General features: G+C 37.9%; 1 protein-coding gene across 1 annotated transcript in view; it reads right to left on the bottom strand.

The window, feature by feature from the left end:
• GTF2F2 (general transcription factor IIF subunit 2) overlaps positions 1–17,357 on the bottom strand; it is a 140,972-nt gene that overhangs the window by 12,105 nt on the left and 111,510 nt on the right. Inside the window, exons 6-7 of the mRNA XM_057707591.1 lie at positions 13,735–13,834; positions 1,826–1,969 (exon numbers count right to left, since the gene is read on the bottom strand). Coding sequence (XP_057563574.1) covers positions 1,826–1,969; positions 13,735–13,834 — 244 coding nt within the window. The remainder of the gene's footprint in view (positions 1–1,825; positions 1,970–13,734; positions 13,835–17,357) is intronic.

Genomic DNA, 17,357 nt, shown 5'->3' with positions numbered 1-17,357 from the left:
AAAATAGTTGTTTCTAGATCAGTGGTTCTCAAGCTCATTGTAGTTCCCAGGCTTTCTATGAGAATCTGATATGAACTACACATCTGCTCTCCAGAAAAAATCCAAACATTTTCGTACACATTCAGGGGGTTGCTGGATTTCCTAAAGTCCATCCATTGATCATGAATTAAGAAGCTCTAATATAAGAGATTCATTGAGTTCCACCACGTAAAAATTATCAAAAGAACGAAGATTAAGAGAAATACTAGTTATCTCTTTTCTTTGATGCAAAATGAATAAACTATAAAAATGTCATTCCATGTTAAGGGTAAGGAAAGTGCTTTCCCTAGTATCATTTCAATGTCCCTCTACAAACACTTATATCTAATTCTGTGTGTGTGTGTGTGTTATCCTATGAGAATTTATTCTTTGCATCCAGAATTTCTGGAATGGTGTTTTTCATGCATATATAAAACACAATGATAAACTTCATTAAAACCAGAAGAAACAGAGCTTAGCTTATGAATTATTCTATTTCAAATTTTTTATCTAGCTTGAATGCTGTTTCTAAGGCTTTGATGCTGAAGGGAGTGAAGTCATTAAGATGAGTTGATAATACTGCCGGCATGAGCACTTTCCTCCTCTCTGGTTAAAAAAAAAAGTATTTAGGTCTTTTGGAATTCAAATTTCTTTCTTAATGAAAAAGTGAAAGGATGAAATGTAACAGTAAAGAAATCTCAACAGAAGTGGGAAACCGTACCATTGATACTGAAGTTTCAGAAATCATTTCCTAAAGCTTTGTATAAATTAGAAAAAAAATTATACCAAGTCATTTACATCAAAATATTTTACAAAACCAGTTATCTTGTTACATATTCTGAAGCAAATAAATGGAGCAGTTAGAATTAACACATTCTTGAGTATCCTAGCAAAGTGGACAAAATGATAAAAGAAAACTGAGTAAGAGGACAAAAATAAAGGGGTTTCCATCCAATTTTTAAAAACCTGTAAGTAAAATACTTAAAATACTACAATATAATTCAATTTGATACTGTGCTAACCTTAGGTGTGAGAAAGTTAAATGGAAGGAAATGTGACTCAAGGCTGGAGAAAGGGTTTAGATCCTTTACTTGTTACCAGCATTTTAAATGGATTAGGAACACAAAATATTAGCAAATAGGCACAAGAATGTGAAGTGATAAAAAATGATTATTTATAGAACAAACAAAAACTTTCTAAAACATCAATTTATTAAAATTTTCCTTGAAAACGGAGACTAGGCCAATCCAACCATAATCTCAACAAACACTGTGATGCAGTACAGCTCAAGTTTAAAAGGACCTAATGTTAGTTCTAGACAGATTCTGATTTAAAAAAAAAAAAATCCACAGAGAACAGTTCACAAGACAGGGTTCACTGTGAAAGACCAATACAACTCTTAAAGTTGAGCTTTTTTGGAGGGAGGAGGAGAACAAAAGAAAGACTAGAAATGATATAAACAAAGAGACTTCAGGCTTAATGTCAAGGATCAGTCAAAAGGAGGACAAAGCCACCTTTTCTTCATATGGAGCTACTGATGTTAAACGTATTTAAAACGGAAAACAATGAAGCCTAGGTAAAAAATAACAGGGAGGGAGGGAGGGAGGGAGGCAGGCAGGCAGGCAGGCAGGAAGGAAGGAAGGAAGAAGAAAAAAGGCTACACTGAGACATCTTTTTCGTGTTGAAATAAAACCTGACATCAGCACAGGTGCAAGTGAGCTTATTCATTTACGATACACTTCTCTTCAGTAAAGCTGTATTAATGAAGCAGGACATATTTAAAGGATCAATGTGAGCATATACTTACCACGGGCTGTTTTGTGATGTCCACCAAGTCCTTAAGATTGTAATATTGATGTTTCTCAAAGGCCGAAAACAGCATGTCTAAAACGTGTTGTTTATCAGCTCGAGCTCGTTTTCCGTCTTCTTTCTTTTTCCTTTCATATTCAATCTGTGCACAAAAAGCAAAAAAACCCAAAGGCATCAATTCAACATGCTCACTCTGAAACACAGGCACTCTCTTTTCAGGCCTTCACGCAACTATTAGATTTTAAGCTGCAAGGCAGCAGGTCAAAGAGCGGTGGTTCAGTAGCTGGGCTCCTCACTGCTCCCAGGGCTCCTCAGACCTTTAAGGCTCCAAGAAGGTATTAAAGCCCATCAGTAAACCATTTTCATTATTCTCTAAAGTTTTATTTAATGTGTCCATTTCCTCCCCCAAAAGCCTTTCTTTACTGAAATTATATCAATTCAGCGTGGCTACTGGTTAGTTCACATTGATTACAAAGTCTAATTTGCAGTTCTTTGTTTTTGATTACTTGAAATACAGTAAAATAGTTTATTGGCTAGATGCAGTTTGGTAGGTAACATCTTTCAAAACTGGAGTTTTTCAGGGTAGGGAGAGGGTTGAGGGGCAGGCAGATCCCAGAACAGGGTCTCTAGGGATGAAAAGTTTGGGAAAGATCGGTAAAAAGGAAAGAACATGGCAGTGACAGGAGGCCTTTTCTCCTCCCAACTGCGTGACCTCCTTGAGCGCGCTTCTTCCGTAAAATGAAGTAAGCAATGGCACGAAGGCTATATAAACTCTTTCCTAGTGTTACCGCCTAGAGACGGTGCATTTGTAAAAAATTACCTTCATTAATGAAAATATGCAACTTACTTGCATTGATGTCAGCTGACTAAGCTTTTAATGTTTTTTAAGAAACACTGTATTTTGATAAAGCCTCAGGAACTTGTTAGAGGAGATACAGATAATGCAGCAGCCCACCTGGTAAGTAAAGCGTCAGCGGGCTGGGTGAAAGCTGCCCGAGAACAACCTGAGATGAGCTACGGTTGTACATTTTGAAATGAACTAGAGACTAGCTTCAAAGACAGTGAAATGCATTGCAAAATATACAACTAAGTGATGCACAAATTCCAGCTTCGTATAGTTAGGCTTATTCCCTGTGTTTTAACAACAGAGATGGAAAAGGTAAAATCTAATTTCTGTTGATGTTAATACTAAAAATATATCTTAAAATAATCAGAGACTTTCAAATTAGAGGCAAGAAGTAACTCTGACAACCATAAGTATCTGTTTTCGATTAGATAAAATCAGGAGCTAGACAAGGAGAAAGGACTAAATTGAATGTCTTAATTTTTGTGATATGTACACCTCGGGAGTAAAACTCAAAATCCATTCATCTCCTCAACCGATTAAGCATGGATCAGGTGCTTGGTATTGCATTAAGATACGCGGCAAATAAGATACTCTCTTTCAAAAGGTATCCCTTTCTGAGAGCCCGTGTATTAAAATGTATACAGAGGGCCTTGAGCATTTTAAATGTAGTAACAGTAATGTAGTAACAGAGAGCACAGAGCTACCTAGAACAAGATCGTGATGCTGAGAAAAACTGTAAATGCACAGCACAAACTGTATTGTTGGGGAGGAATGAAATCTAGACAGCCTCAAGATTTTCTGGGTCGAAAGAGACTGAAAGAAAACAACTCTGGGCGCTACAAAGGACTGGTTCAACAGCAGAGTGACTAGAAGAGCTAGAAGCAAGACTGGAGGGGGGCGAGACCAGACAAACCCATGACCAAGAGGAAAATCCAGGCCGTCTCAGTTTGAGGAAGGTGGAAAAACAGATGAAAAAAAAATGCCCTTAAGGACAAAGGCAGAAGTACAGATTCTGCCCCAGTTCTGCAGAGGAGACTGCAGAGACAGCCAAGACCAAAAGAGATGGACCCGAGGGCTACTCAAGGAAGAATTTTCCTTCTCTCGGGTCAAAAGAAGGATAGAATGAAGACAGTGGCTGTAGGCTGGAGAAAGAAAGCGTGATAGACCAGGACAAAACCCACAAATCCAAACAGGAGGGTTTCTGGGTTAAAAAGAGGAATGAGATCATGGAATGCCTTAAGGAATTAATGTTTAAGCCTTGCTTTGCTGACCAATGTCTAAAATATGTCATATTTTCCCATTTACGATTGTACTTAGTTTGCACTCTGAAATTCCCTTCCACAGTTGCACTGCACTTGAAAGGGTCTGCTTTGCCCACTGCGATGGACAGTCTAGAAAGGAGGGCCTGGTAGAAGAGCATGAAAATCTGGACCACGGGATGAAGATGTTATCGCCCTTTACCCTGACCAAGTGGGGGATAAGAGAAAATTAACTTGGGATCTAGAAAACAGGGAGATAGAATCAGACTAGGGAGGAGTGGGGAAAGCCTATTCCCTTCCCACAGGCTTGAGTGGGATGTGGGATTTCATTTAGGGAAAGGCCACTGGTCCTCAAGAAAATCAAGACAAAGAAGTGGGGACCTAGAAAAAGACCAGTGCTAGGCTTCTGTACTCTCAGTATGGAGCTACAGTTGTATGCTACTCTGTCTTTTCTTCCGTCCCAGCTTTAATTTATGCTGAAAGAAGATGGAAAAAGTTAAATTCAGGAAATAGGAAACAGAAGTTATGGTCTATTCAGCTTCCACCCTTAGCCATCTCTTCCTTGTGTAAAACGACTCGAGAAGCAAGGGAGATGAGTAAGAAAAATGTTTTCAAGTAAAGAAACGTGCTGGTAAAGCAAGATGGTCCGCTTTAGAGAGGGCGTACACTCCAGTTGGCAGTAGAGAGAAAAACTTAAGGGTTTGTTATCAAGTTGTCCCAATCCTAAAGCCATGTGTCAGACCCAAAAGGACCAAAGATAAGAATTTAGAATAAATTAGAAAGAAACTTTAAAATTAATACTGAGGATAAGATTAAGAGTCAGATTAGGTTGTGATCTGTAATGTTTGTGAGTAGTGAGAAAAGTACACAGAATTTTTTTTTTAAATCTTGGTTTACCTGTTTCAATCTCAAAACACTGTGTTTAACATTAGTGGTTTTCTACTTTAAATTGGGAAGAAAACAGACTAGACTTGTATACTTATCCTTCTGTGTTAACCACATCTATCAATTGCTCAATGGTTAACACAGAAGGATAAGCATAGCGGACAATGCAGCCTAACTTTACTTTTGACTAGTGAAATAAAAACACTTAGAAGTATACCTGATACTGACACAACACTGTAAGTCAACTATATTTCAATCAATCAAATATTTGCAAAAGAAAATAAAACAAAAAACACTTAGAAGTGTAATCTGAAAACCCAGATACATATCTCTTTAATGCCCTCAGGGCCTGTACTATATGATAACCTACAGAAAAGATTGTTTCAGAACAAAATTTTTGTAGTACAGTATTATTTAAATCTTTTTTGATAATTTCCACGATAGGATCATAACCTAAACTCTGCTCTGTGGTATCAGGTAGTTCCAATGTATGTGTAACTATAAAAAGGGACTGAAATGACTTCCATGATCACTAAGCTAAGATCCCTGAGGTAGGGACTTCCTTGGTGGCGCAGTGGTTAAGAATCCGCCTGCCAATGCAGAAGACACGGGGGTTCGATCCCTGGTCCAGGAAGATCCCACATGCTACAGAGCAACTAAGCCCGAGAGCCACAACTACTGAGCCTGCGTGCTCCAACTACTGAAGCCTGCTCGCCTAGAGCCCATGCTCCGCAACAAGAGAAGCCACTGCAATGAGGAGCCCACACACCACAATGAAGAGTAGATCCGGCTCACCGCAACTAGAGAAAGCCTGTGCACAGCAACGAAGACCCAACACAGCTACCAATCAATCAATCAATCTTAAAAAAAAAATCTCTGAGGTAACTTTTCTTTTTTAAGCCAGTGTAGAAATGGCAGTCTTAACATTGTACTTACAACTTGTTTTGAGATAATGTTATTTCTTCTCATTTTAGCTCTTTTCCCTTTGGGCATTTTGTTTTGCATTGGTATTATAAGGAAATGACATTCAAAGCAGTCAGATTTCTAACTTGTTAGCAGCCACCACAAAATATTAGGACAGTTATTGGACTAGAAATAGCTTTTTTATTACATGAATTTTAATTACTGATCTTATATCTGCCCTCAATGACGACAGACTACTGTGTAACCAGCTGCATAGAAACAAATGTCAATTCAGAAAGAACTTTAATCTCCAGTTACAAATTTTTACAATCCAAAAAATCCATCATAAATGATTTTCCTTTCAAAATAAAAAACAAATTATTCAAGACTAAGATGCAACCAAATGTTGAAAATTCATTGTGGATGTGGTATAGAGCTGTTCTACCATCATTACTGAAACAATAATCACTGACTAAAACTATAAATGCCACTCACTGCCAATTAAAATATTATAATACAGATGTCTGTAAATTTCTAGATTGTTGTTTGCAGAAATACTTTGATTGCTTTGTCAAGGCAGTCTTTGTGGAGGCTTTTATTTTAACTTTTAAAGTGAGCACGACAGCCTTGAATATCATGGTTTGCATTTTAAATCCTTATGAAAGATTCCCCCACCCCCAACGATTCTATTTCTGCTTAGTGTGTTGTTATCTCTTGGGAGGAAATTAATTCTTTAGAGTTGATCAATCTTTGCTGTGCAAATTCAAATGGACAAAGCATGTAGTATTCTTATACTACATGCTACAGTAGGCAAATATTGCCTAAAGGCCTTTAGATACAGTCCTGCAGGCATCCATTTTAATCAGCAAAATCCCAAATTCATACATATACCTGAAAACAAAACAAAACGCCAAGCCAAACCCCCCCCCCACCCCAAACAACCTTAGTTCTGAAGACTAACACAGTAGGTTGCCACACAGAAGGAAACAGTGTATGCATAAAATACATTTTCTTTTTAGTTCCTGGGGGTTTACTTCAAGATTTTACATAATAGTTCCATTCCCTCCAACAATAATTTTCTAGTTCAGTTTTTCTAATTCTCCATCACTTTCAGACCAAAAGCCCTCGCCAGGAAAAAAGGGAAAGAGAAATCTTTTTTCAAGCTGGGGTGGGGGGGGGCGGCGGGGGGGGGGAGGGAGGGTTGATGGTAACAGAAACAAGAAGATACTAATTCTTTTTAAAAGCCTTAGGTTTAGTGGAAAGAGACTCCCTGGTCTCCTCCCAGGTATCATTTCTGCTCCCCATCCCAACAGATGACAGTCAGAACTATAAAAAATTCCTGTCTCTGTGGATCAATGGCTGAATGCTAGAATTACCTAGGGAACTAAAAAACTTAAGATAATTGGTCTCCATGTTAGATCAATACAATCAATCTCTGGAGGTATTTTTCTTCTTGAAAAGCTTCCCAGGTAATTCTAGTGTACAGCCAGCATTGAGAACCACTGTCTAGACAACAGAGGACATGATTCCTTATGAGAAAAGGGATTCCTTATGAGAAAGGGCATGTGATGGAGACTACATATAAGAATGCTGTGACATTTACACAGGCTGGATGATGCTGTCCACAAAGCCAACCAGAACACACATATACAAGCACCCTTACTTGCAATCAGGGAAGGAGGGAGCTGAAAGGAATCTTATACGTTGGCCAACTCTATATTTTGATTACACAACTCTATTAGCAGAAACCCCCCCCCCCCCCCCCCCCCACCGTGCAGCTTGGGGGATCTTAGTTCCCGGACCAGGAACTGAACCCAGGCCCGCAGCAGTGAAATCGCAAGAGTCCTAACCACTGGATCACCGGGGAATTCCCAATCAGTAAAAAATGTAAAGCATGAACTATATGAATATCTACTTGTAAACTATTTAACAATGTACTACTGTATTAATATGTATGGATATCTTTATAAAGTATACACAAACAAAAAATTTAAAGAGATGAAATAAAAATAAAACATTATTTTAAGAATACGTTTTAATTTGTCAAAATTACAAAACACCTTTTTTGTTTTGCTCTCAAAATACAGTGAATCTGTCTTCTTGTTCTGGATGCCTAGTTTTTAAGTGAACTGCAAACTGTGATAGCTTTGAATTAGCAACAGCTAATACAACTTACCGTATAACACAAAGGTCAAGGGTCACTATGTCCAATTATTTCCAGTAAGCCTTTAGCACCTAACCTTGGTGGTTGGTGAGGGCAGCAGGGGACCTGCAGACCACACTTCCAAGATTCCTTTGCCAGCTTGTTTCCAGCTGGGGTTCTGCCAATGGGAGAAGGAAAGTAGGAGGAAGGGCGGTTTTTTTCTTTTGTGCTGTGGAAGCACCCCTGACAGCAGAAGCTTCCTCATTTCTAGCAACCACTCCCCTCCTCCCTTTTGCAACTCCAGCCCTTCCATTTTTGTTATTTCATTTTCCTAAGCCATTTGTAACCAATGTTCTGCTTTAAGTTCCTTTCAGCTTGAAATATCGGGAGTGGTTACTGTTTCTATGATAGATACTAACTGAATCATCATTAAAGACAGGGGCTCACAAGCCATATTTAGAATGACAGTGATAATTTCCTATCACTGACTTGGGGAGGGCCAGGTTCTTGTCAGATCTGATCATGTCAACATTGTTTCTACCTTACAAAGTGACTGATGAAGAGCCTTTTTTTTTTTTTGGCTGTGCCGCCATGCAGCTTGCGGGATCTTATTCCCTGACCAGGGATGGAACCTGGGCCCACAGCAGTGAGAGTGCCAAGTCTTAGCCACTGGGCTGCCAGGGAATTCCAAGAGACCTTTTAGAAGAGAAGTGTCAGTTTTTCCACTTTCAGTTTCACATATATTTGCTTTATTAGTATTATCTTTAACTTACAGTTTCTTTGCTGGAATCTTTTTAAGCCATTTATTCACTTTTTGAGATTGAATTTCATTAATAATAGATACTATAATCTATAAATCCTTAAATTTAGCACCAAACCTAAAATGCTGGAAACAAAAGCGTGAGGTGCTGAAAGCACCAATGCCAACCCCTCTGTCTTGTACAATTTCTTTTTCTTTCTTTCTTTCTTTTTTTTTGGCCGCATCACGGGGCAGGCGGAATCGCAGTTCCCCGACCAGGGATCGAACCTGTGCCCCCTTCAATGGAGGAGTCTTAACCACTGGCCCACCAGGTAAGTCCCTGCGTTGTACAATTTCTACTCTTCTAATGAAAACTGAGTGACTAGCACAGGAGCTACATAAGGGTGCCAGGGGAATCCACATAGTAAATATTTCTAGAGCGCAATTTCTTTCCTTTATTAGGTAAAAACCAAGAAAAATATGTTTCCAAATCACCCCCTCCCCCAATGGGTCCTCTTGTAAATCCTGCTTTGACAACCGTTATTTTTCACAGTTTGTTTTTGCTACCTGAATGAATGGGGGATGGGGAACGTGATGTTCAAATGTTTACACAATGCAGGATTAAACAAATTCCCAGAGGTTCCTAACTTTAGTATATTAAATGCAGTGTCAATTTTGAAGGGGGAGGATATAATCAGAATCTACAAATTCTTTTAACACAGTTATTTGCACACAGCTCTTTTTTTCAAGGAGATTCTCATAAAATTAGTGTTTCAAAAAACTTTTTCTGGAAAAAGTTTCAGAAACTTAATGATGCTCTAATAAGGCAGGGGAAAGGCCACAAAGGGAGAAACCTGACAGGTCATATTCTAGAAAAGGGCGAGTTTTCACAACCAAGCTTTCAAGGAAGCAGTATTCTAAGAGATAATGCTAATCATATAATTCTTTTTGGCCCCCAAAATGCCTTCGGAGTGGCAAGAATGACAGGTATCACATCCCAGATAGTTTGTGAAGCAAAGAGATAAATTTGAATTTAATGCTTAGAAAAGCTCCATGTACAAAGTAGGAATTCAAATATATGGAGATGATCACATACGCTATATGTAAATTTATCCAAGTGCCATAGGTGAGTGAAAATGTGTGTGGGGGTAAATGCAAAGTGGTTTCTTTCTGATCAAACGTATGTATGGATATCGTTTTACAAATACATATGCCATTTCCCCCACCTTTAATATTTTTTGTACAAATTTTTTTCCCTTATTTTTAACCTGAAAATTGCATTAAAAGAACCTCAACTGTTAAAATGAAATACTGGGCTTCATGTTTATACAGCTCCACCTGGTAAACTTTGAGAACATTCCAACCTCATATTAAATTTAAAATTGAACATCTTGATTATATAACCTCTAAGTCATTCTTGTTGAATGAACTACACTGAGGTTTCTCAATCACTTAAAAATTAATGTCCCTGACAACAATAACAAAAGTTTTATACTCTTCTTGCAGCTGGCATTGCATTATAATACTAAATGTCATTTTAAAAAGCTATGCTGGTGCCTTCACCCATTTTGATACACTCCTATTGAAAAAAAATCACTAAACATTCAAATAATGTAATGTGGTAAGTTACAGTCAATCTTCCTTAATCAAAGAGTACTATGAGTCATCACTATAATTACATTAATATTAATGACTCATTCACGCTATGACAACCTTAACAAAGGCTGTTACCATGAACTGAAATGTCACTTAACGTTAAAGAGTCTTTAAAGTGGATGTGATAGCTTTATATCCTAACAAGTGGTTTAGAATATTATGTATTTGTACTTATTTTAGTAGTAAAAAGAAAGCAATGAAAAACATTCTAAAAATATGACATTTGGAATCTATCTTCTATACCTGACAGGTAGATATAGTGCCAACGTCACTCTGAATATGAATTAGATACAGGTCAGAGCTTTGATACTAGCAATGCTGCCAACTTTGATTGACCTAAGAGAGATTTTCCTTCTGCCTCAGAGATGATGGTAAGTGGTAGTATAACAGGTGTGACCCCTGTAATGGGATTTAAGAAAAAACAATTTTAACACACAAATGTGAACTCACTAGGCCAAAGGAAATCTAGATTATACCCCAACTGGGGTCTGAAAAGGCATGACCAGAGAAACTGAAAGAAGTGGTAGCTCCTTGAAGACAGGAATCTTGCCTATTTGGTTTACCAAGAGTAGGTATCTCAGGCACAAAGCAGACATTAAAAAAATATTCTTTTTTTGCTGAGAGAAGACAAATCTTAGATAACTGTAGCAATGTCACAGGTAAGTACTAACACTCTTCCCTAGCTTTCTTCCCCTTCCCGTTCCAACAGAAAAGCTTTACTGCCCACTGTAACAATTCAGACCATACATACCGGCTCACTGTGACAATTCCAACAATTCAAAAAGATTTCATAAAGAGGAAAATCAGGATAAAATCAGTCTAGCGCCTACCATCAAAAAATAACAACTGTTAAAGTTCTGAACCAATCCTTATTTTTACACATTTGTTTCTGACCTTTTCCTATCTTAAATAGTAGAGAGAAACACTATGGCATATAAATGGCCACTTGTCTTACTATGATAAATTATAGATACAAGACTGCTAGATCAAAGGATGTATTCTTTTATAGCACTTTTGACACAAGTTACAAACCTCTCCAGAAAGGCTATATCTTTTTATAGCCTATGGAAAGTGTGGTCTTTTGTGTCCTAACTGCAACAAAAACTTATACAAGAGTAGAAATGAGTATACAGAAGCCTGACCCATAAGGGGAGATGAAAAGCACAGTCAGGGGCTACAGGAGAAGCATATTAATGAAGAAGAGAGGAAAAGACAATTGAGACCTATCCTATTTTACCTCTCTATTTTCACTTGGCTCCAGGAAGCTGTATGTTTTGCCAACTAAGAATAGAAAAGACCAGAACAGAAGAGGACAGAGAAGGAGACTTTTACCTACCTGTCTCTGTCAACAGACATCATAAAAATACCTCTCTTGAATTATCTTATACTTATGTTGTCCCCACTTACCTTGCCTATCCTCTTCTTTACTTTTCCCCTGAAGCATAACCACAGGCTATAAAATGGAAGCCTGGGTGGATGCAGCTGAACTGCGACTTGCTTGCCTTAATCCACACAGTGTAGCAATTTTTAACATCTGAATGTCTTCAGAAGGAGCACATACACTCCAGCTCATCATAGTCTCTACCACTTACCTTCTTACATTTCAGCATCCCACCCAGGAAGATCCCTGCTCCGTCCTGGAAGTAACTGCATTTGCTACCTCTCACATTAAATAACCGAAAGAAATTCAAATATCATAAAACAGTGGTTTGGCAGGTACTATCTGCATCACTTAATAAGCCTAGAGCTTAAGGCCAGTCTTAGAGAGTGTTTATTTTTTCCTAAACTCAGTATCAAGGGGATTCATATACAACAAAGTAGGACACAAAGTATCAACTCCTGATTGCTACTTGACTTAACTTAGGCTTCCTTTTATTTCCAGAAAATGATCACATTTCTCCTTAACAATGCAGGTACTTCAAGACCCAAAACCCTTAGCCCTTTGAGCACTGCTAAGGATCTGCAACAACACAACACAGTGGTTCATTAAGGGTAAGGCACCTACTTACAGACACAGAAAACAAACTTACGGTCACCAAAGGGGAAGCAGGAGGAGGGATAAATCAGGAGTAGGGGACTGACAGACACACTACTACATATAAAACAGATAAACAACAAGGATTCACTGTGGAGCACAGGGAACTATATTCAATATCTTGTAATAACCTATAATGTGTATAATCGAATTACTTTGCTGGACACCTGACACTAACATAATATTATAAATCACCTATACTTCAAACAAACAAACAAACAAGACAGTAAGGCTCTTATGGGACGTCCCTGGTGACACAGTGGTTAAGAATCCGCCTACCAACGCAGGGGACACAAGTTTGATCCTTGGGCCAGGAAGATCCCACATGCCTCGGAGCAACTAAGCCTGTGTGCCACAACTACCAAGCCTGCACTCTAGAGCCTGTGTGCCGCAACTACAGAGCCCACATGCTGCAACTACTGAAGCCTGTGCGCCTGGAGTCCGTGCTCCGCAACAAGAGAAGCCTGCACACTGCAATGAAGAGCAGCCCCCGCTCACCAGAACTAGAGAAAGCCCAAGTGCAGCAACGAAGACCCAACACAGCCAAAAAATAAATATAAATAAATAAATTTATTTTAAAAAAAGAAAAAAGAAAAAAATAGAATAAGGCTCTTAAACCAGACTGCCTGATTCAATACCTGGACTGGTTAATTACTGGCTGTGTGACCTCAAGTAAGCTAACCTCTCTGTGCCTCAGTTATTTCATCTGTAAAATAAGGGTAACAGCAGTAGTTACAACAGTAAGAACAGTGCCTGGCACAAAGTATACACATAATATGCATAGATACACATGTGTACTACTTTTTATACACACAGAATACACATACTATGTGTGTGTGTGCATGTGTGTATATACTGTGTGTATATATATATAATAAATACAGTATATATGATATACTTCAATAAAAAAGGTTTATATATATATACGTATGTGTGTGTATATATATATATATATATATATATACACACAGGCAGTCCTCACTTTGCATGGTAGTGTGAGGCCATAAAAATGCCCGTAAAAGCTGAAACTATGCAAAGCAACCTTAATAATCAATGGGAAAAATTACTGCTGTTTCATGACCTTTAAAATTTTTTGTCAAAGCATTAAAAACTCTCAGTTATAAAGCTATAGAAAAAAACAGTAAAGCTAATATTTATGAAGGACACTATTTTAAAACATTAGGAACACTGAAAAATGAAATGTTTTATTTATTTGAAAAACTTTTCAGGCGTCATTTGAACAGTGGTTGCCTTCTTCTCATCGTATGATTTAGGACAGAGAGTGAACATCTTTTCTATGCTCAGCAAATTATCTTCCTCACTAAGCTTAGATAACTCAAGCACCTGACAGCAAGGTGTGTGACTGCTGAAGTCCTTCCAAACCCTAAGAGTCTACGATATTGAAGACAGAACAGGATGAAGAAAGACATGAAGACTTACATTGTACTGATGATTAGCAACAGGTTTGTAATTGGTTGTCACAACTTTGTCCAATTGCTGCGAGAGCCTTACAGGTTTGGAAGATTCTTCTATTTGTAATCTGAAAAACAGAAGGCATTATTAACAAGCTTACTTGTTTATTGGAGTGAAACTCGAAGAGTTATTCCTATAATTCTTCAAGACCTAATAGTTAATATATAAAGAAGATATATCAGCCTTAGTATTTCGAAAACACACTGAATAAATTATGACTATAATGTAAAAACCAAACCATAAGCTTAACATACAAACCATCTCATTTAATTCTACCACTTCCTACTAAACCTATACTGTATAGTCAGACCTTAACTTTTTTTTTTAAGACAGTCTTTTATAATGAAATAAGATTTTTTTTCTAACCAGGTACAAATTTGATAACATATCTGTAATATTTTCCCATTTCTGAGTAACATTTCTTGGCTTTAGTCAGACTTTAACTTTTAAAACAAAGAGGCTTATCAGCTTTAAATTTCTGGAAAAAACTCTGCATGCAAAAATGAATCATCTTAAGCTATATGGTCTAAAACTAATGAAGGTAACAATCCAAAGCTTCTGTTCATCTGATAAGAGATTTTTATGACAAAAAGATGCCACATCAGCACTCAGGATCCAGTGGCTAGGAGCTGCTTTATTGGACAGTGCAGATAAATAACATTTCCATCATCAAAATTTCTACTGGACAGCACTGGTTGTCCAACTGTAGGACTCCATGCATCTAAATTAAAATATAATTAAAAATATCACTTTTGGAAAAAGAGCCATAAAATAAACATATGACACTATGTATAGTATATTATAAACATATATATTCAAATAGCAATCTTAGGAGATTTTGTTTTGGATTAAATATTACCGTATCCAGTGACTCACATTCAACCATTTACTTCTTATTTTAAAAATTAATTAAAGGACTTCCTAGGTGGCACAGTGGTTAAGAATCCACCTGCCAATGCAGGGGACACAGGTTCGAGCCCTGCTCCAGGAAGATCCCACATGCCGTGGAGCAACCAAGCCCGTGTGCCACAACTATTAAGCCTGCGCTCTAGAGCCTGAGAGCCACAACTACTGAGCCTGTGTACTGCAACTACTGGGCCTGTGTGCCGCAACTACTGGAGCTCCACAACAAGAGAAGCCACTGCAATGAGAAGCCGTGCACCACAATGAAAAGTAACCCCCCATTCGCCACAACTACAGAAAGCCTGTGTGCAACAACGAAGACCCAACATAGCCAATAAATAAATAAATAGAAAAAAAAAAGTTAATTAAAAATTAATTCTTTGGTATATGAGCACAGTAAATCTAAAAAATGTTTTAAGGGGGAAAATGGTAGAGCTTTCCAAAGTGACTATTTTTAAAGGATAAAAGGTACCACTGTACCTGTAGACTTCTCATCAGCAAGATATCAGAATACAAGAATATATATTTAAAGTACTACAGGAAAAAAATTGCCAACCATGTCTAGCTAAATTATAATTGAAGAGTAAGAGTGAAATAAAAGCATTTTTGTACAAAAACAAAGTTTATCATTCATAGACCCTCACTGAGAGAATTACTCAAAGATTCATTTCAGCAAGAAGTAAAATGACCCAAAAGGGAACTAGTGAGATGCAATGGTCACAGGAAACTGAGAACCATGTTAGAAAATTACCTACTTGATACAGACAAAAAAAGAAGGTTTGTGTTTGTTTTTTTTAAAGAAAATGGAACTTAACATGAAAGAATGGGAAGACAGAGATCAGAATGAATGCATTTAAGATTTCCATATGCTTTCTAAATTTTCTGCAATAAACATCTATCACTTTCATAATCAGAAAAGGATGCATACTTTCTTAAAAGAAAAAGAAATATCATTTCTTGGAAGGTTAGTTTGAAAGCCATAAAAATGCTGGTCATTTAAAAATAATACAGGTTGAACACATGTTACTTTCTTTTAATGGGACTTTAAATTCTTTGGTTCAACAGAATAGGAATTAAAAATTTTCATTTAAAATTCCTTCAAAGGCACAACTTGCAGTATAAAAGGTACCTGTTTTTATAACATTATTATTACTTAATTCCTTGGATGGAGTTATTTCTTTATTTCTGCCTATTTTTAGGTATATAATACCAAATTCCCCAGAAGATATTAGATATCTACCAACTGCTTTTTTTATTTGAAAGCTGCAAATACTACAGGTTTTGTTTTTAACTACGACCCCCAAATTGAGTATAGTCATTTCTTCACTGAAATATATTTTAATTCTTTCAATTATTTATAAATCCATACGTATCCTTTAAATACATAAAATCATTTTTATAAACTGTAAAAAAAAAGTACTTTAGAAATATCTTTAGAAACTTACTGTATATGTAACCATAAATCATATGTACTTTGTTACTTTGTTTTTCATGGGCCAAATATACTTTCTATGAGGCAGGAGGAAAGCACTAGTTAGAGGTCTAGAAGGGAGATGAACTTGGGGGACTTCCCTGGTGGCGCAGTGGTTAAGCATCCTCCTGACAATGCAGGGGACATGCGTTCGATCCTTGGTCCAAGAAGATCCCACATGCCGCAGAGCCACTAAGCCCGTGCACCACAACTACTGAGCCTGTGCTCTAGAGCCCTCAAGCCGTAACTACTGAAGCCCACACTCCTAGAGCCTGTGCTCCGCAACAAGAAAAAGCCATTGCAATGAGAAGCCATTGCACCAAAAGGAAGAGTAGCCCCCACTTGCCACAACTAGAGAAAGCCCGTGCGCAGCAACAAAGACCCAACGCAGCCAAAAATAAATGAATAAAAATTTTTTAAAATTAAAAAAAAAAGACGGACTTGGGCTTACAATCCTTCAATGGCCTCTTAAATGTTCTTGGGTGACACACCAGCTCCTCTGCACGACTGCATGTCCCTCTGGGATCTAGTCCCTGTTATCTCCCCAGCTTAAACCACCATTCTCCCGCCTCTGCATCCCCATGGCTGCAGCTGTGCCACGATCAGACTTTAGAAGGAGCCTCTTAGAGGCAATCATCTAGCAAATGATTACTGGGTGCCTATCTCTGTGAAGAAAAGACTTGATTAGTGGAGATAAACATTAAACAGATGCTTATCTGTAACTGATTGTAGGACTGAAGAGGGACGGGGGTCAGTATTATGCCAACTGACTGCACGCTGCTATGAAGTAAAGATTAACTCCAGGATGTGCGCTTGGAGGTGAGCTGGATCAGGACAGTCCATGCTTATAAGAGGGTGGAAAGGGTCCCTCCCAGCTGAGATGTCTCAAAGTGACTAAGAGATAAATGTTTAGAGAGAAAAGAATGAAAACAAAGGAGTATCTACAAAGAGGCAGAACTAAGCATGTGTAACTCCTCGAAAGAGAAAAAAAAAAAAACAAAACACCAAGTGGCAGCCTGTCTTTGAATACCTCTCTGTGCTCTAACGTTAGCCCTATCCCCCTCCTTTCTAAAAAATAAATTTATTTATTTATTTATTGGCTGCAGTGGGTCTTCATTGCTGCACGCTGGCTTTCTCTAGTTGTGGTGAGTGGGGGCTACTCTTCCTTGCGATGTGACAGCTTCTCTTTGTGGTGGCTTCTCTTGCTGTGGAGTGC

Source organism: Hippopotamus amphibius, chromosome 14 (assembly GCF_030028045.1).
Source record: "Hippopotamus amphibius kiboko isolate mHipAmp2 chromosome 14, mHipAmp2.hap2, whole genome shotgun sequence".
NCBI lineage: Eukaryota > Metazoa > Chordata > Mammalia > Artiodactyla > Hippopotamidae > Hippopotamus > Hippopotamus amphibius.
Note: the sequence above shows the minus strand (reverse complement) of the source record. Positions and strands in the feature narration are given on the sequence as shown.